This window comes from Apus apus, chromosome 4, assembly GCF_020740795.1.
Source record: "Apus apus isolate bApuApu2 chromosome 4, bApuApu2.pri.cur, whole genome shotgun sequence".
Taxonomy (NCBI): domain Eukaryota; kingdom Metazoa; phylum Chordata; class Aves; order Apodiformes; family Apodidae; genus Apus; species Apus apus.
This window is the reverse complement of record NC_067285.1, coordinates 8,587,875-8,608,536: the sequence shown is the minus strand read 5'-3', so window position 1 is coordinate 8,608,536 and position 20,662 is coordinate 8,587,875. Positions and strand designations below refer to the sequence as shown.

Genomic DNA, 20,662 nt, shown 5'->3' with positions numbered 1-20,662 from the left:
AAGATTATCTAACTGTAAACAACTTAAACATTCCCAGCCTTACACTGCTGCTTAAATCTTTCTAATCCACAAAGTTGTAAGCCATTTTTATTTGTTGGTAAAATTTAAATCATCATATTTTTGGATTGCAGCCAACTCACAGGACTCAGAGATGAGTTAAAGAAAGTTAGGCTTCTGATCCTGAAGGATAGCTCATACTAACTCCTTAGGTAAGAAATTATCCAAGATCAAACAAAATATTGTTTCATTCCAGTACGGATTCTAAAACTACAAAAATGTTCACCAATTTTGGGCATTTTACCAATATACAAGTATTTAATGAATTGCTTGAAAACATAAGGGGGTTGTGAAAAGCTTAGACCAGGAGCAGTGAGACACAGATATGGGATGCCTGCCCTGCACTGTTCATGGAGATGTGGTTGCCTCCTCCTCCTGTCTGATTCCTCTTTCCCTGCTTAGGGCTGAGAAATCTTCCCAGCCTAACAAGGACCCACTTCAGTGTGTGAGCTTTCAAATGTGCAACAACAAACAAGTTCAGCAGGAAAGAGCATTTAGGAACTTGCTTCTCTTACCTCCAGCCTGGTTCTGTCTACATCTTTTAGTATTTTATTTCGCCCTCTGTTGGTCACCATGAGCATTTCATATGGAAAAATCTGTTAACAATGTATAAAAGGGGGAAAAATGAGATGTATTTACATTCTAAAGCAAAAAGAACACAATGAGTCTCATTTTCATAACCATAAAAATATCTGGTTTCTTTTTCAAAGGAAAACACAGCACTTTAGTCTCCTGAAGTTGCATGAAAGACAAGCCCATAGCAAGAACTTGTTTAGTAACAAACTGCCTCCTATTGTACTGTCACTGTGCACTTGCCCACCCTGCAGATTTTTATGGCACATATAATAGAGCTATATTTGGTGAGAGAGTCTGATAAAGTCTATACATCTTCTTATCCAGCAATGTATAAACTTAAGAGTTGGTTAAAGTAAATATATTTGATGGCTGCCAGTGTGGACAGCTCTAAGGAAATGGGCACTTTGTGGAATTCTAAAAGTGAACTACGTGAAAGTACATCAGGAAAAGCAGCAACTATGAATAAGGAACTGATTAGTGGAGGCAACTGCATTCATCAAAATTCATGGCATGATTTTTTTTGCCTTTTTGGCTAGATTAAGAATTCAAAGAATTGCTCACTACTTGCTGGCTGTGCCATACATACATGGATTAAAGGAGATACTTTTGCAGACCTATTTTTCTTACACACCTTCACCTACTTCAGAAGAGTGCATGTCCAGCACAACTCCCATTAGCACTTCTCTTGCTTTCTCTTTACATTGCAAAGAATGTCCAGAACTCAGACAGATCAGTTACTGGCCAATAGTAATTCCTGAATGCAGAAACTGTTTTACTTCTGTTTTAAAGGTTGTTTCAAATAAAAAGTTTACTGACAGTGTCTCTCAAATCAATGCTGCTTAGAAAGAATTTCAGAAAACCACGTGCCTTAAAATCAGTTTCTGAAATCATCCCTCACAAATCAAACTCTGTTTTACAACTTTTTCCCTTGGGCAGATAATTCCATGAATGCCTGTAACTACCTAGGACAGCTCATCTTCCATCTGACAGAGCCTTCCTATAGCTCTTCTCATTGCATGTCTCTGCAGAGTAGGATAACAGCATTCCCTGTGAGGTCCTCATCCAACCCCCACTGAAGTCAATTAAGTTCTTCTGCAGACTTCAGGGGGGATTGGCTCAGCCTTTATTGTTATTTATGGGTTTTGGTTTAGCTGCCCACTGGGAGAAAGGGTGAGACCACCAAAATGCTCCTGGAGAGACAGCTGAGCTATTAGCAAATGCTATTAATTCAGTTATTTTAACATCTGAAGGAATTCAACCTTATCAGGTTCTGTGCAGAACTAGGCAATTAAGTTCAATACATTGTTACCAATTATCCCAATCAGCTTTTCAGAAATAGAATAAATAAAATTCAGGCATCAATGAACACACCACTGAGTTTATTGTAAGTAATAGTAGTTTAAATAACGTGTGTTTACATACCAATTGTAAGATATGATTCTTAGGAGATTCTGACATTGCCACAATTGTACAATGAAATCTATATTTAGAATTACATTGTGTTTGATACTGGAAACAGCTACCATATACAGCATTATAGGAAACTAAAATGTAACTTTTCATATTTAAACAGGCAGAGTTTAAGACAAGGTCTACGGTCATCAGTACATTTTATATTCAGATATTCACAACAATGCATGTCTCAACGTGGGGTGGCAGGATGCACAAATTCTGTCCTTTCTGGAGAACCATTTAGTCAGATTTGCTCATTCTTAAGTTTACTAATTTTCACTTTTCATGTATTTCATGCTGACTTTGAGCTAGCTTCTTTTACTTTATCAGGTTTAAATTAGTGTTGGACCATTGACATGAATAAAAATACTGCCAGTTCACACAAGGTGAGGGTCTGGCATCACCTTTATAAACATCAAGGAAAAGTGACCTATTATCTCATGACAATTCCTATAAATGTTATCACCAATAATACTGACAGAATTTGTCACCCAAAATAACACTCCAAATCCCCGGATGCATCAACAGCAGTGGTGGCTGTAAGAATTTATATTGCACTGTAAGAGAAATTATTTGGAATAAAAAGTAGTATATCAGGAACTGGGGATGTCCCCAAGATCTTATTTATATAATATATAAAAACACCCGTTAATATACATTGCACTCGAGTCTCAGCTTATAAAGCTAGGGTTATTGCCTTGTACAGTTCCTCTGGAGGTGACTTGGAAGCACAAGTAGTAATCTGGTTTGCAAAGTGAGCTCCTCACTTAACTGCAGAAATACTGATCCTTGTAACTTAGGCAAAATCATGATTTCTTGGAAGGTTCACCAGCAACAGAGAAAGTTGCAAGACTTAAAACACATCCCTGGCTGAATGCCCTCTTTATATTATGTTCATTTTTGACTCAGACATCTCTAGACATATCTGCAAAAACATTTTAATTTGTATCTTGAATTACATTGAGCTGACATAGCCTCTTTTCCCAATACATTTCCTGAAGAATTATATAGGGAATTCAACATTATTGAAAGGTGTCAGGCTAGCACCACTGAGAGCTAAAGAACAGATCCAGACAGGCATGCAGGTATATAAGTTCCAATTTGAAACAAAGATCCCTGCATTTCATTAATCTTTAAATCAAGACAGCCTCAACAGCATGTTGCAAGCCTCAATATTCTGCATCACTTTTCCAACCCGACAGATCTGGCAGTTTCCCATCAAGTTTGGCCTGCTGTTTTGGCTAGCGTAACCCTGACAGAGAAGTCACTGTTGAGCATCTTCAGTATCTTTGTTTTTGTCTCCTTAACCCAAGAACACCTGGGCTACCCTCAGGCTGCCTGAGCACTAGCACCTGTAATAGGCAAAGGCCAGAACAAAGGGAGAGGTTTGGCACATAAGGAGCAGGAACTGAGATGAGGTAAAGAAAAACAGGGGAACTAAGACATTTCCCATATTTTATCTGCATTTCACAAATCTTCACTGTCTTGAAGGAAAGTGAATAACATCTGCACTTGCCTTTGGCTCCAACATGTTAGGCATAGATACTCCTCTGTCCATTCTCATTCCAGGGACATGACCATCCGGAAGGGACTGCATCAGATACAGGTATACATCAGACACATAGGTTACACACACAGAGGGTAAAGGCACTCAAGTAGTGGTGAAAACAAAGGTGAATATGCCCTGAGACTTCCTACAAGTCTTACTAGTTAGTCTTATCATATAGATCATTGCCATGGCTACTGTTTACCACTTCTCTGAGGCAAGCAGAGGGATCCTTCCACCTTCTCTGCCACTGCTAAGGCTGGGGATCCCTTCTCCACTGAGGCTACCAACATCAATTCCCAGGTAGACCCAGGACTCCCAAGAGAGTGGTGGCTCCTTTCACACTTTGGTGATTTAAGTAGGATTCTGCTCTAGACAAACACACGGAAACATTAATTCAGATCCCACTCAACAGAATACAAAATGCTTTTTCACCTCTGGGCTTTCCTTCCTGTCACTTACTTTATCAGCTGAAGGTGGGGATTTTTTGTCCCTACAACGGAAAATTCTTACTATGAACACAAACAGGGACAGGGTTTTGACACAGGTGCTGTTCCTAACAAGCTAACATTTTGAGGACAACACATAAACAGCTCTTCTCTCTTCTCATAATCTTATTCTCTTTCCAATCATCATGATTTTGATGCATCATTAGCAAAATTATCCAAGCAATTAAACCCTTTCTTGAATTGCCATTTCATATTGTGTTTGTGCTGAGGAGCCAGCCAGACTCAAATCATTCTGGAAAAAAAAACAACCCTGCAGACAGGATTTGGAGTAAAAGGGTTTATATTTGCAAGCACACCTCTTACTGGCTCATCTGTGATGCCAGCACTGTAGAAAACTATTGATCAGCCATCTTGTCTGGAGAGCAAATTCCAGAGCAAAAGTTAGGAGTTCCAGGCTCCTGGTATGGGAGAAAATCACCTCCAGAAGAGACTTGCTACATGTCTTTGGGGTTGGTACTAGAGAGGCTGGAAATAAATCCACCCTCAGTTGTCCAGAGAGGAGTACTACAGATAACTTATCTATCAATAGACAGTGGATTTTACAGAGCAAGTCACAGAACTGGTGTGAGCTTCAATTCAGCTCTGGGGAGGTAACAAAGAGGAATCAGAGGCTGTGCCTGTTTTTTGTTGATCAGAGTCTACATTGGTGATTATGCTTAAACATGCAGGAAAATCAAAGCTAATGCCTTAAAAAACCCTTCCCTGTAGCAGAAATTCAGACTTCAACAAGAAAGCAGATGCTTTTAGTTCTGTTGTCAGTTGATTGATGAAAACCCGTACTCTACCTGGAAATCTGTAAAGAAAAAGAGAGACCTCATCAGCTTTGGAGTATGGAAGAGCAGGAATCATTCACAATTTACCAGATAAACCTTATGTCTTCCAGGCCACCCGATATTTTAAAAAAATCCCATGAAATTTTCTAAGGTCACCAACCTTCCTACTTTTGGACTTAATTTGTAAAGAGCCAAACACTCCAAATATTGTAGCCCTTTTCATTTCAAGCAGGCTTCTCATTCAGGAAAATCATGTCACTTTGGAAATACTCAGAGACACAAACCCACCAATCAAGTGAATAAATAGCCAACTAAAATTCAAATGTGTAGCTCAGGAGTCACCTCACCTAACATTTCCTTCATGTAGCTGTCTAGATTCCTCCTCAGTCTATAGAGACATAGCATCAACATAAGTTGCCTGATCGTAGGGTACCTAAAGCAGTCTGGATCAATCTCACTTTGGAGCTAACTGCCCTCTCTCAGCTCAAATAATTTCCAAACATTAACTTTTGAAATTTAAAAACTTTCATAAATATTGTTAATTTTTATTAGGCAATGTCTGATAATCACATTTAGGTTAAAGACATAATGAAAATCATGCAGCAATGGGGATTAAAATGCATCATCCTCCTTTCTTCACTGTGGCATATTCTTTCAGACTGTGCAGTGGATGGGAATTCTCAGAAAAAGAAAACACCACAACAAAACTCAGTACATATTTCTGATAATACACACATTACCTGCTGTCCATTTGGACCAATCCTAAAGTAGTCCCTTGGTATAAACAAGGATCAAGTCCACATAGCAGGTTTAGCAAAATAAACCCAAACTTTTTAATAGATATTTTCAGAGTTTGAGTTAATTGTTGAGTTTACCAGAGGAAGATAAAATGTACAGAGCAAGTATAAAGTAACCACATCCACAGCCTTAAATTAAAACAGCAGAAATGATCAAGCATCATAAAAAGTTCAGAAATTAAGCGGCATGGAAAAGGCTCCTTGGCCTTACCTCTAACACCACCACTCACATCCCCGTAGCTGTTGTACTGACCAAAATCTGTAGATACCGGCTGTAAGAACAAAAGTGAGACATGGGCATAAATTCAGAGTTCATGACTTCACAAGCTGGCTGGTATATGGGGAGGAATAGTTTTAAGCCTTTTTTTCCCCCCTCAATTTTCACAACATTTCTAGAATTGCTTTCTTGACTTTTTAACAATGTAGTTTGTGGGAAGGGAAATTAGGCTTTGTTATATCTCAGATGGTCTAACAAGAAAGCTTGATCAAACTGAAAATACAATACAGTTAATACGGAAACAAATATCATAGACAATTAAAGCCACCTTTCACTTCTCAACATCACCATCTCCTTACCCTGTGAAGTCCATTTTTTCCATAGCCAGGGAGAGAAGAGGTTTTGGAGGCTGAAGCATGTGCTGTTGAATGAGGAAGGGAAAAATCTTTTACTGGAAAAATCCCATGGAAACTCAAACCCAAGAATATTTGAGGAATCAACCAGCATAAAAAACAGTTTGAAAAGCTAAGCATATACATAACCATCTGAGACACATTGACTTTAAGAAACTTAACATCTCAGCTCAAATTGATCATAATCTTCCATACATTCTGTAAGTTACCCAGAGCTTTATTGTGCCATGGTGGCAGGTTACCAAGAAGGGATATTGCCATTTTGCCAGGCTCAAAATCAAAGCGACCTTCACTGAGTTGAAAGTAATACTCAAGGATCAGACAACAAATCAAAATAACTTTTTAGCCCTTAACTAGAGATAGTATTGCTGTGCCTCTTGTGATGGGATCAAGATAATGGACAAGGAGAATCCAAGATGAGCAGTGCTTGACTGAATAGGTTCTTGTTAAGTCTACCATGCAGGTTCATTCAGTTCCACTCTGCTAAGTGGCACACATGGGGAATACATCACCATACCCTCAGATTTCCTTTCTGTCCCTCCTACTGCAACTATTATCACTCCCAGATTCTGCTGTTACACAAGCCAAGATACACTTGACAACCACAGTCCATTCTTTCTGTATTCTCCTGCTCTCCCTTACCATTTTTTGCTACAAAAGAGAAAAGGCTATTAGTTTTGGCTCTGTAACATTTTAACTGGCAGGTACTTTGGCACTGACTTCTCAGTAAAGTGTTCAAAATGGGCAGTTCTGACTGAATTCAAACAAATTTGAGAATTGGTATTCTGATCCTAAATTACAGTCATCCTGTACATGATGTGACACTCCTGAGAACATGACATGATTCAACAGACCTCTGTGACTGCTGCTTTCATCTGAAATGAAAGTGAAATAAGGTATCTTGGGGACATCAAACTTAGCATTTGCACCGACCTCAGAAACTGCACAAGCAAGATAAAGACAGTGTGCAAATGTCAAGAGTGTGTTTTCAAATACAGATAAAAAGATGGATAAATAGAAAGACTGTCAGCATAATGATCACTAGCATCGCTACAATTAATAAAACCCCTTCAGACAAAATCCTCCATATACGAATGCAACTTTTAGTTGGGTTTTTAAATGTTATTTTTACCACAGAAAGGCAGGGAATGTAGCACTTGAGATACTGTTGTTGCCAGAAACAAGAAGCTTTGGGAAAGGTACCACTGATTCCACAAAAGGCAACTGCCCTGATTATCATTGCAAAGAGGGATGGACACATCTCCAATAAAGGAGTCCTCCAACCTGTGCTAAGGCTAATAAAAAAATCATAAGCTTTGTGTTGAGCTGGTAGACTCTGGCCTTGTAAACATGCTCATGCTGCCTCTCATGAGGGAGAGCCACAGACATTCTGTGCAAGACCATAAATACACACAGAACAATTATAGAACAGGAAACACAGGGAAATCTTAGTTTGCTTGACAGGTACTCCAGTGGATGACTCCAAAGAGACTCATTGTGTCTCTTCTTGGCACGCTACAGCTGCTGTGCTGCAATGACTATGACTGGTGGATGAAGAGTGTGAAATAAAATGCCTAATCCCTTCTCTGGAGATCTGAGACAGATGTATATCAGAACATGCAATGAGACCAAGAATCTAAGCCACTAATTAACAAAAGTTGACCTTTGTGCTTTTGCTCTGGAACAAAATACCCCCAATCAAAATGTCAGCCAAGGCCAAAACACTGGCTGTGTTTGGAATATGCAGTCCCACTGGTAAATGTTGTTGATTTTCTATCCCTGGGAGAAGCGACTAAACAGTGACAGGAGCCACCAGTTTAAGCAAAAATGTTGCTGTTATTTAATAATCTAGTCTATTAGCTAGATATTTTACCTCCCTCCTCATCTATATTAGAAAATCTCTCTCCTCATAATTGCCTGAAAATCCTCAACCTCATATTCTAATTAAAAACCAACTATGACACTCCTTCCCCCACCAAAACCAGCTAACGAATTAGGCTGCACTTTCAGGGAAGAACTTCACATATACATATATCGAGTGGCAACAAGTGGTCTTCCCAGTGGTCTGTGTTCTGGGAGACTGCTTGATATGTGTATATGTGGTATTCATTATTCACTGCTCATCATTAGCATTTTTGCCTACATGAATTACCTGGAGAATCATAACGACTGGCAGAAAGGGCTGACCTATCACGACTCTCCTTTTCCATCTCTTCTTTCAATATCAATTGTCCCAGACCAGAGTTGAGCTATAAATGACCATGAAAAAAATACATCAATAAAATAAAGCTGATTGAGGCATCAGTAGGAATTGTTTACAGAAAACAAAGGGGCACTTTTTGGTTGGTATTCAGAACCAGCATGAAGACAAGCTTATAACCACCTTCATGAGCTGCTCCTCCTGCAGCTGCCGGCGTCTCTGGAGCTCTTCATCATCTTCTTCTCTTCCACTTGATCTGCGTCTCATGTCAGCTCCTGCTTCCACAAAACCACAGTATAGAGAGAGCTTTGTCTATCAGTTCAACCACAGCTTGAACTGTTCAACACTAGAAAGGGTTGGTCAGTTTGATTTACTGGATAAACAAAGCAGATTTTAAAATATAATAAAAAGTAAGATAATAAAACTCACTCAGATAGCCTGCCCTATGGCTACCAGGCTTTTTATAAAATTAAAAAAAAGTTAAACTGCACATGGGTTCCCAATCAAGCAACAGTCCTGTATACAAAAGTCATGAATCAATGAAATAGAAATAAGAAACCGGTAATTCCCATTTTAGAAACACCAGTAACTGTACCTGTGGTTGAAAACAAAAAATCTTACTTAAATTTATACTTTTATCTAGACTCAGAAAAGCAAATCTGAATTAACACATCACATGGAAATTTAAGCCACGTTAATCTCCTGAATGGACACTCATCTTTGGAATAATCACTACATTAATTTTAGTCTAAAAATAAGCAAACTAATTTGTGTTCTACATTAGTTTCTTACTTTTTTATGGAATGATCCAATTTGGGCATCAGGACACTTCTTTGAATACACAGAATATGATATTGCTGCAAGCATTTAGACAGCAGTTGCATTTTTTTTCTGCGCAGGCTATATCCTGATATAGTTATTCCCCAACCCTATGTTAGACAAAGAGTGTTTTATTTGAACAAAGACTACATTTTTTAACTAAAAGTATCAAAAGGTTTGTATCAATTAAATATTTCATACACCAATTTTAAATTGATGCTAATATATATAGAATCATAGAATCATAGGGGTTGGAAGGGACCTCGAAAGATCATCTAGTCCAACCCCCCCATATGGAGAAAAAGTTATGGAAAAAATATGTATTCAGATTTAACTTATTCATTATTTTGTCTCAGGTCTTTTTCATAAAAAAAGACATTTTATTGGAAACCATCAAAAGTTGTCATCCACTGCCTAGAGTCTGAGCTGAAAGCCAAAACTTACAGTAAAGGCTCCACCTAAGCCATATGGCATAATAATGCTGGAGTTATTGTAAGCCTTGTCAGGAGAGATTCAAATATGTAGATGTTATCACTTGGACCGTGAAGTTTTTCAGGTTTTAATCCTATATAAAGGACATTTTCAAAAAAACTGCCACTGCATATGCAGCTCCTTCAAGTGATCATTGAGCTCTCCCACCCTGAGTCTCTTCTCCCAGCATTTCTATGAAAATCCCACTGCAATGAAAGCTACACATTCCATCACAGAAACCTGGAACAGGCAACACCTTCAGCACTTCAGACATGACTTCATAAATGAACCAGGAGAGAGAGTTTGTTTTAGGCTATGGGGGTCTATAAATATTAACAGAGAAAAAAAACCCAAACCAAACCAAACAAAAATGTATTTAAATATGATCATGCTCATGATTTAAAGAAAATAAAGTGAGACACCTGTAGTGAAACAGCACAGAAAAAAAATAGAAGGTCTGTAGAAACAGGAACTCTAAAAATCACTACTGAATTTTTTATTCCATTAACTGTTCCACTTCAGTCATTGTTTCTTGACAAGAAAATAGTGATATTTTTAGTGGAACATTTGCTGTTGGCTTAGGACTAAAGTTGAAATGAACAATAACTGAAAGAAGTCAGGCTTGTATGAAAAACCACATTTTTTAAGCTGCTACAGAGGAGTTAATGTCCTTTAGCAAAACCTCTTCTACTCAGTGCTGTTCAACACCTTGAGTTCTCAGGTACTCGGAGGTCTTACCAGAAGAACTGCACTTTGTAATGAAGATCTAGAGTGGGCACAATCTTTGCTACCCATTTTTATAGCTCTAGTATGAATCTATTTAGGTTACCAATACTTTTTAAGCCGCATGGCTGGTATAATTTTTTTTTTTTTTGCATACCTATGGCTGCAAGGGAGGGAGGACCGGGCCAGTGGTCTGTCTCAATCTTTGGTATCTCGTTGGGTGCTGGTGCATGAGCTGCTGGGAACTTGGAGGACTTGATGATATCCTCGGAGGACTTGCTCTGTGCTGCCAAAGCAGCTGCATCTAGATGGCAATCAGGGAACTTAGCTATGTAATAAATTGTATCAATAGGAAAGGTCTTCCTTATTTTTGAAAAATTTTAGACTTTACAATAAGAGTATTTCCAAAAGCAAACATTTAAATGTTTTGCTTTTCTAAATGCACTTTGAAACAAATAAATGTCTTTCTCTTGCCAATAGGTTGGAATCAAACCTCTCTTATCCCCACCCCCAAAATAACCCCAAATCAGCTTTGGATTTTACTAGTGTTAGAATTATTAGGCAAGAGTGAGAAAATTCAATCTAACAGAATTCATCAATATCTCCTAAGGACAGCTGATTATTAGTGAAGATGAAAGCAGATTTATGTACTGATCTGTCTTCCCTCTAGGGCAAGAAAATAAATAGATCAGAGGAACAGCATTAATTTTAACTCTACTGGTGCTAATTATTTCCTATGTTTCTGTGAAAGGCTGCAAAAAAAGAATTCTGAAACAAAAATGCTGATTTAACCAATGGGGTTTTTTCTGCTGCATGCCCTTGCTTATTAGCATGCAGTAGTAGTAAAAGCAGATGTGAGTTTATTAATAAATACTAAACTCCATTCAGATCAACTTGGCAGGGAGAGGCACTTGCAACGAAATGAACCGCACCATTAAAATATCTCTTAATATCCACTTAAGATTCCTGTCTAAGCCAGGGTCTCTTAAAAGCATGTTGAGGATGTGCATTATGGCTTTCTCTTCTCAATACTAAGAGAATTAAAATCCAATAGGATTCAGTTTACATTAAAAACAGCCGTAACTACCTCTTATCTGCAAACTGTTAGATCAATTCACCTTCTCTTACATGAGGCTATTACATCAGAAGCAAAGATACTGGATTTTTTTTTCTCTTTTTTTTAATTTTTAAATAGAAGGACCTCTGTTTACAATGAGGCACTGTGTTGCTCATCCAACATGCTCAGGGTAGTTTAGGAACATCAGTATCAAATTTAATTTGGAATTAAAGCATCTCATTTGGAATCTGAGCATCTTATTATTGGGAAACTCTAAATATAACTGCAGGTATGGAGGAAAGCGGTCAGAGCTTACAAAAGCATGACTTCAAACAGTACTTACGTATTAGAATTGGTGATGTCAGTGGTTAAACATTCACATGTTAATGGGAGGTGAGAAGACACATTAAAACCATAAAAATAAACAAAAATGACGTTAAGACTTTTTCTGAAACGAACATAAGGTTTGAAACTTACAAAAGAAAGAGGAAAAAAACCTGACGCAATGCCACAGCAGTCTTATTTGCAACACTTAGTCCTGTCTATTGAATGGTCTTCCTGGGCTTTCCCAACCATCTAAAATCAATGGCTCTCAGCCACCTGCTCATCTAAACCCTGTAGTACTGCTACCTTGCTATTTAACCCTAAACATATTTCCCTGGATGAAGGGTCTGCAAAGGGACACAAACTCAGTCTCTTTAAAAAGTGGAGTCATCCCTCTTTCACCATATTACGTAAGAATCATCTCTTGTTCAATGTTTTCTATTCACAGCAGAATTTATAACACAGTTATAACTGGGACTTTGCTCTGCAATCCTAAAGCCTGGCAAGGAAGTGGGCTGGTGGGATCACTCTTATTTCAGATTTGATATAACAATGTCTACGCCAAAAAGATTAGAGGACTAACCCTGCTGTCAAACTCAGAATCCAAACACCTGGAAAAACCAGTACAACGTACTACCTGAGTGATACCACAGGCCTTGTGACTCAAATTAGCCCTGTCAGTAATATCACCTACATTATCTTCAATAATTAAAGATTCTTATTAAGAATAACAGGTACATTTGGAATTCTAGTCTGATAATAACATCTCCACCTTTGCTGTTGAAATAATTTATTGTACTTTCTGCTTAAAATAAGGAAATTCAATGAAGCTCCTGTCAGAAAAGTCAGTTGTTAACCTATTTTACCACAACCAGTACTTGTACTCTGAAAGTATAAGCTTAAATAAGTGAAATGCAAGAAGGCATCATCATGCTAAAGACACAGCAAAATCCCAGTTAATGGCAGTTTTGTCACTAAAAACAATGTGGCCAAGATTTAAACCATATGATCCAAATGCAACATCATGCTTTAAAACATAATCACTCAGTAGGACATGCAATAACAGCTGTTTCAAGTTTGCACTACTAATTTATAGTGCTTCCAAAGTAAACAGTGAACACTTTTCACTCATCTGTGTGCCTTTTAATTTAATTGGCATTCCAGATTTGAAATATAAAGAGAAGGATCATTTACCATGTTGTTTGTAGATTGGTGGTTTTCTATATATGTTGACACCTTGATCTGTGAAATTGAGAAACAGAAAAACGTAAATATGAAAACTACTTCTGTTGTAAAGATTACTCCAACACTAAAACAGTAGACAGACCAAGTCAAGGATGTAGCACAAGAAAAAGCCAGAAAACTTTTTCTAGTATTGAGCAAAATCAGATTATTTAAAGAAAAAACCAACAACATAAGAAAAAGTGAAAAGTCAAAGACACGTGGCATGAAGTCCTTTGGAGCTGATTGTCTAACATGTGGATGCATTCAAATCATGAATTCATTTTAAACATTGAGAAGATTATCAGTGGGATAAAAGTTAGAGAGGAAATGCAAACAAGCAAGACAATTCAGTGATGGAGACACAAGCCATTTGGGGAAAACAACCCCAAATAACTTTTGCGGAAAATTGTGCTTCAGTCGTAACAGCTCAATTTTCTTTCCAACTGGCTGGCTGGATTGAGCAGAGAAGAATGCAGTGAGCCTACAATTCACTTCAAAATCCAGAGAACAAAGTAGCTGCCTAATACACCATTTTGTACAGCAAACAACAGCTACACTTCAGTGAGTCAAAGGGATGCTTTATGCAGTGTTAACCAATACACTACTAATTCTCAAACCACAATGATATATTGTATGCCTTTTTGGCAATTTTTTTAAGGCCTAGCACATTGCATGTTATCAATGTAAATCAGAATAAGAACATCTCCCACAGCTCTAACACAGTAAACCTACAGCATGTCTTAAAGACATCATACTTTTACAAAGATTTATCTAAGAGAGGAACCAGTTTGTTCTAAACTGTCTCCCCACCCAAGCCATCTCTTCACTTACTTGTCACAGCGCCAAATATCACAGCAAATCCAAAATCAGTGCTACAGTGCAAAATTGGTCAGAAACCTATTATAAGACCAAAATAAGCTACCAGAAACCAGAGAATTAATGTCAGGAACCCATTTTGCTGCTTCATATGGTCTGAACAAATTTTTCAGTTACATTAGAATGAAAAATGAAAAAGCAGTTTAGAAATACATGCTCTATATTGCAGATCCAGTTAAAGTGCTACAGCGGACAACTTAGCCTTTCATTTTAAAGAAAGGCAGAACTAGAAATCAGTGGAAACAGAGGCAAGTCTTACTCTTCAGAACCCCATAGGCCTGACTAAAAAGGCAAATTCATTACACACAAAGACACTGAGCTATTTCATTATTGTTAGTGATCTGTAAAGGCTACTTGACCAGCAAATAGGTATGAACATCACACGGGTAGTCATGCAGAACTTTTGCGTACATCTGTACCAGAAAGCTGTAAGGAGGACAGGAACACAGCTCTTTCTGGGGCTGCACTTGTGACAGCTGAAGAGGACAGCTCTGCCACCACACTAGAGGTTATTACTCTGAGCTATTCATGCAGGTGTGCTTTAGCTTATGCAAGTCAAAGTAAACCAGGTTAAGCTTAAGCAGTTTAAACAGCCTACCATAGCCAAGCCAGTTCACACTGACTGAAAAAAAAGTTTTCACAAATAGTTTTTCTGTCTGATCTGAGGAAAGGAGGAAGAGAACTAACCTCTGACAGTGTGAAGGAATACTACACTGAAGGGAATCTGAATAATAACTGGATATAATAAAACTTTCAGCTAGCACTGATGCAGTCAGAAGATGCATGTCAACAATTCCAGGGACACATCACCCTCATCTCATCAAAACCCAAGACAGATGAGTTTCTCCAAGGCGGGAAGAACTGTGCAGCTCACTTCAAAACAGAGACTGCCCTTTACAGAGAGGACAGCCTGAGGTATACATATCCTTGTGGATCTGCAAGTCTCTGAGGACATCCAGCCATTGCATAAAACAAGTAAAGAAAGATCCTCAACTGCTGTAAAAAAAACCCGAAAAGAGTAAACTGGAACTGCTTCAAGACTGAAACAAGTCACAACAACCTGAATGAACAACATACATAATGGCTCACTAGTCAACTTTTTTGTGTGTGTCACAGGGAATCAAAACCAGCACCTCCAAAGTTAGCAGAGTTATGCTGGTGCTCAGCTGGTTCAGCTGCATGAAAGATCACGTAGCTCCTATCCAACTCACAGGCTATCAACAGACCCTGAAGACCAAGGAATTCTAAGGGTGAAACACCTAATCAACAGAACAGGTAAAAACCACAATCAAGCCCCCACCATTTCCTAACACACTACTCCTCTCAGCAAGGAGCAGTTCCAAACCCTTTGGGTGTGTGTATCCCATGGCAAACAGCGTGAAAGGATGGAGACAAGACAAAAGTTACAAAGGCTACATTCTACACTGTGACAGGACACCGAGACACGCACAGTGTCAGCTCCTACCTGGAACATGGAAATGTTTAGGGGCCTGAGCGTAAGTTGGAGTGAGAGGGCGGCTGTCGGGCCGGTAGGGGACAGGGGAGTTCCGACCGCTGGACGGCTCATTGCCTCCAATGAAAGAATGGAGAAAACAAAATGAGAAAAGGGAGAGCAGTAAAAAAAAAATAAAAAAATAAAAAAAGGCAAGCTCAATCAAACCCAAACAAAATTGGTGGAATTAAAACCTCCAGGGAGAAAAGAAGATGAACCAAAAATATAAGTACAAACAATAACAAGAACTGGTAGCCCTGGTGACTTGTATTTTTTCCCGATATTCCTGCAGAGGCAAAATTTCATGTTCATGCTGGAGTTGAGGCTTGAGCAGCTCAGAGTCATTCTGACAGCATGCAGGCAGGAGCTGGTAACTAGATGGGCAGCGTGGAAAAGAAGGTTACTTGGCAATGATTTAGTACAGTGACTGGTATTTGGAGTTAAAAGTTGCAGGCACATAGCATAATTCTTTATACACAAACCCAAAAGGAAACCAGCTCCCAAGCAGATAGAAGCAAATGCTTGCAATTACTAAAGGTCCCTAAACCAAAAGCATACAGAAGCTAGAGATGGAAAAGAGCTGTTAGGTCACTTGGCCCATATCAAAAGGTGTAACTGGTCTATACACACTCTTCCACTGGTTTAGCTCTCCGGTAGGAAATTTTTGATATAGCAAAATAATTTGTAAAGCAATGCAGCCCATCTGGTAGCTGTGCCCATATCATTGGCTGCACCTCAAATCTCTGTCAATGCCAAATTTTGTCCTTGTCACCAGAGACATTAGTGACAATACTTCACCACTGCTGATTTAGCAAATCTGAATCTAATGTCTAAAAACTTAAATTCTATTTGTGCACATGGTTTGTTTCTCTTGTAGGAACACTCTTACCAGGACTATTTCTTTGTCTCCTAACAATCCACACCACAGCAATCCAACGGCCCTGAAAGTTACCATATCTGTCAGGGCAAGAGTTGTTGCAGAACCATCCTGGTTGACCCCCAAGCATCAAGACTTAACAATTTAATATTCAAACACATGACTCTGTGTACCATAAACGAATGTTGCTGCCTTTTACTTTGTGCCATTCTTCAAAACAGTGCAAACTTACATCAACAAAAAACGTCCACATGGGTGCTTATTTTACATGGGTGTGGGTAACCACAAGAGTGAGAAGTAGGGGAGCATCAAACCCCTTCCATTTTCAGGTATGCAAAAGGGCTTAAAAAAGCATAGAAAAATTGATTAACAAAGCAAGAAAAAAAAAAAGCAGGGGGAGATGACAAGTACAAGAGGGCTATAAAACACAACCAAAAAGAAACTGCAGGCCTCTATTCAGCTGCAGATTTCCTATGTCACATTAGAGGATCCAAAAACTTGGACTCAGTACATATCTTTTTTATGTACTGGGGCAGGGTGGTGAGGAGAAGGAGAAAGGGGGTTTATTTTACACAGCCTCTCTCTTTTACTTGAGTGGTCATCTGCCCATCTAAAAGGCACCAGAAGGGAGGAAAAAAAAATGCTCTTTATAAACCTTGCTTAGAGAGATGTGCCACAGAGGACCCTGCCAGTACACAAGTTAATCCATCTGCACATATATGTTTTTAAAATTACATGCACAGTTCAGGGGGCTTGCCTGTACAGAATTAGTCCAGAAGAATCACGTACAAAATTCTGTATTTGCCACTTGGATATTTCAGCCCTGAATGACTTAAAGTACATGATATCCCCCAACTCAACCACATGAATTGATGATGGCTTTCAATTAAATGCAACAACATTGAGGTTCTGGTCAGGTAATAGTTAAGTGCTAGGTCTACTACCTCCAAAAAGCAGTATGGTTGATGATTCAAAATAATATTGTCATATCCCAATCTGTGGTCCTTTACTTGGAAATTCCAATATTGTGTTCTACTTGTCCCGCTTTTGAAATACCATGGATGGTGAAACATTTAACCTAGTTAAACTGATGTTTACTGACATCTTTTGCTTCTGATGGGAAATTCCAAGTTACTTTTTCAGCAAAATCATTGTTTTATAGGAGGGAAAAACCCAACAATATTGAGATGGCCTCAAGATACAGTTAATTCTAAAATTTATAACATTTATAATAGAGTACACATCATTCTGTCTTTCTGCTTCCATTGGCAACTAGTGTTTTATAAAAAGAAGATTCAAAAGGGATTTATTGACCTGTGGGCTGTTGTAACAGAAGAGTCACAAGTACATTTTACCTGTTGGGAACTAGTATTCACAACGTGGCCATGTTCGTTTTACAGTGCCTCTATCACCAACACTACAAATACAGGGAAAAAACCCTTGTAATACTCCCTTCTTTATCTCAACTAGAAACAACTAAGTATGCTGTCCATAAACACAGGCTGGCAAATCTTGTATCTGGTACACGGATAATTTGTTGAGAACTGGCAACATTATACAATGCCTACAGCACCAGGCTGACAATGAGCACAGTATCATCCTGCACGTGTTGCTTTACAGACGTCTCTGTTGCCTTCTATTTCCTGGGGTTCCTGTACAATCTCTCCTCCTAATGACTCCTACTAGTACTGACAAATGACTCTCTTTACACCTTCTTGTATGGCAGTCTCATTACCTCTAACCACTGCAGGAGGAAGTGGTACATCTACTTAGGCTCTCATTAGATCATCCCTGAGGAGCCCACTCTCATAACAAGGCTTAAGTGCTTCAGATGCAGCTGTAAAATCACCCACAATTCATGAAAGCAATGCCAACATCTGCAGAACGTGCATTTGCAGGTTGCTAGCCTGTCTGTACCTGCCTCCCAGGGCCTCATGGCCAGTCTGCTTGCAGCTTTACATAACAGAAGGGGCTGTGCATGCTCTGGGTTTCTTTCTGTTCCTTTACAGAAAAGTCTCTCTTACTCTCTCAGATATGCCAAAACTAGTGTTCACAAAGCAACAAGAGCATTCCAGTTCACCAACACTGTAGGAAAAACTAGCTTCCACACTCCTGGTATGAAGTTGAACGTGTGTTTGTGTAGGTGGGTGAGGGATGCTAAAAGATAACAGAGTAAGTTTAATATAGAAATCAACCACTTGGGCACAGCAGCCTCAAAAGTGAAATTCAGAGGTTTTTGTTTCTGTTTTTTTTTTTCCTTTCATTCTGTTTGCTGCATCAGGTCGCTCTCATTTTCTATAGCTCGACTTTTTAAGTACATTCCCCTAGCAGTCAGGAACATAATTGCTTGCCTATACACAGCACAGTGGACTGCACATTCCTGCTGCCTTCTGAAGTGTTCACTACTGGACTCACTGTGTGATTCACTAAGGGCAGAGTCAGGCCAAAAAAACCCATATGAAACCAACACCAAGCCTTCTATCAACTTGCCATTTCATTGCTCTGTTTCTGAATAGATACAGGAAAAAGAGCTCAACAGCACCTGAAACGAAGTCCTGCTCGGGTTTTGGGAAACTACAATTCATCATCTTGTCCAGATATGTAGCCCATATTTCCAGCACAAAACTGAAAGTCACGAAGAAGCCAAAACACAGCTGTGTTGCAGACCAGAGCTTTCAGCTGCATCCACAAAACCATGGAAACTGTTATCACACACACAGAGCATTTAATTTCAGAGACCTGCTTCAGGGAAGGAAAGCAGTAACCCGTGAAAACCATGGCCAAAATTCACTATGAATGTGGGTAGATTCCTTACCTGTGAGCAGAGGAATCCACACTTCTTTGGACCTCTGTTTAAGCAGAAATCTTATGGGGGCTTTGCAATATTCTTGAATGCCGCTGAAAAATTCTAGGCATGTCAGTTGAAATCCTTGGCTCTCAATGAGAGTTTTTGTCTCTGATTTCAGTAGGGTCAGGGTTTCATTCATTCATGGACTTGTTTTGATTCTTTCATAGCAAATACAGTACTTTATTGAGACAAGACCACATTCAATGGATAGTCTAAATGACATTAAATGAAGTCCAAGATGATGCATACTGCACCCTCTTCCAGCTTGTTTAACATATTATGTGATACTGATAAACTCTCACTAAGACTTGAGGCATATTTAGTCCCTATACTCAAAGTTCTTTACATTTGTCCTTGCTTACAAAACATTAACATTATGCTTGTTTAAGCATTATGCTGTATGAAAACACACTGAGACTGGTTTAAATGTCCACTTTTTTGCCTTGAAACAACCCAGGCATAATATATCATATGCCACTTTCATGATCATTATGTTGTTTGAAAACTAAGTTATTTTACCTAAAAAAACTCCACACAAACCAAAGTATAGCTTTATAACATTTTTCTTACAAACTTACACTAAGTTCATCTTCCTGCTAAAAGTACAAGTGGCTTTGAGAAAGGCTTAGCAAGTAACAAACGAGATCATACGATGCCTCTTCCTTGAATCACTGCAAATTTATCTATCACATCCAATTAACTCCCACAGTGCTATATTTCTCACTTCAGTTATATTCATAAGGCTCTCATTCCCTAGTAGACATAAAAACAGTACTCTTCAAGGGCAAAATAACACAGTTCTTTAGACTTTGAAAAAAAGGCATCTAGAATACCCAAGACAAACAAACCCCTATGGATAAGAATATCAGGGAGTTGCATTAGGTGCAGCCAGTGCCAGACTAACCTCTTTTCTGCTGCACAGGAATAAGGGGGTACTTGGACACAAGTTGTATGCAAGGAGGACAAATGAAGAAACATGTGGGAAACCCAGATCAAACTCATCAGTGCAACTGAACTTCACTCAACAATTCTTAAGTTTAAAAAAACCCCACACAACCCTCTGAATTATGTACTGGATAAGCAATACAAATTTTTTCCTATGAAAATACTTACATTTGCATGTTGTAAGCTTAGAGGTTTATTTAACAAAATTACTACCAGTCTCTACCATCTTGTCTTTCTTAAGTGCATATGCACTGGTAGTACCTATATGCATGTATATACTGTGTATTTTCAGAATATATCTGATTAAGAACTATTTTTCATCATATTCTTTTCACAGACCTTGCTCTGACTTAAGGAACACTGTGAACATTTGTTTGTCTAATGTTTTGTGAGCACTTTGTTGATCACTTAACATGCTGAAAAAATTACAAAGGTCTTCAGGCCTTTTGACCTTTTGTAGTGATGG

General features: G+C 38.7%; 1 protein-coding gene across 12 annotated transcripts in view; it reads right to left on the bottom strand.

The window, feature by feature from the left end:
• ABLIM1 (actin binding LIM protein 1) overlaps nucleotides 1-20,662 on the bottom strand; it is a 209,437-nt gene that overhangs the window by 7,764 nt on the left and 181,011 nt on the right. For 6 of the 12 annotated variants that reach the window (XM_051618225.1, XM_051618224.1, XM_051618222.1 and 3 more), the window contains 8 exons: nucleotides 15,500-15,604; nucleotides 13,129-13,176; nucleotides 10,711-10,857; nucleotides 8,724-8,815; nucleotides 8,493-8,589; nucleotides 6,287-6,348; nucleotides 5,922-5,982; nucleotides 1,996-4,933 (listed from right to left, as the gene is read on the bottom strand). In XM_051618225.1, coding sequence (XP_051474185.1) covers nucleotides 4,896-4,933; nucleotides 5,922-5,982; nucleotides 6,287-6,348; nucleotides 8,493-8,589; nucleotides 8,724-8,815; nucleotides 10,711-10,857; nucleotides 13,129-13,176; nucleotides 15,500-15,604 — 650 coding nt within the window. In that variant the 3' untranslated portion in view covers nucleotides 1,996-4,895. Of the gene's footprint in view, nucleotides 1-572; nucleotides 654-1,995; nucleotides 4,934-5,921; nucleotides 5,983-6,286; nucleotides 6,349-8,492; nucleotides 8,590-8,723; nucleotides 8,816-10,710; nucleotides 10,858-13,128; nucleotides 13,177-15,499; nucleotides 15,605-20,662 lie in introns of those variants that run through there. The other 6 variants (XM_051618226.1, XM_051618227.1, XM_051618228.1 and 3 more) reach the window with 5 other exon arrangements.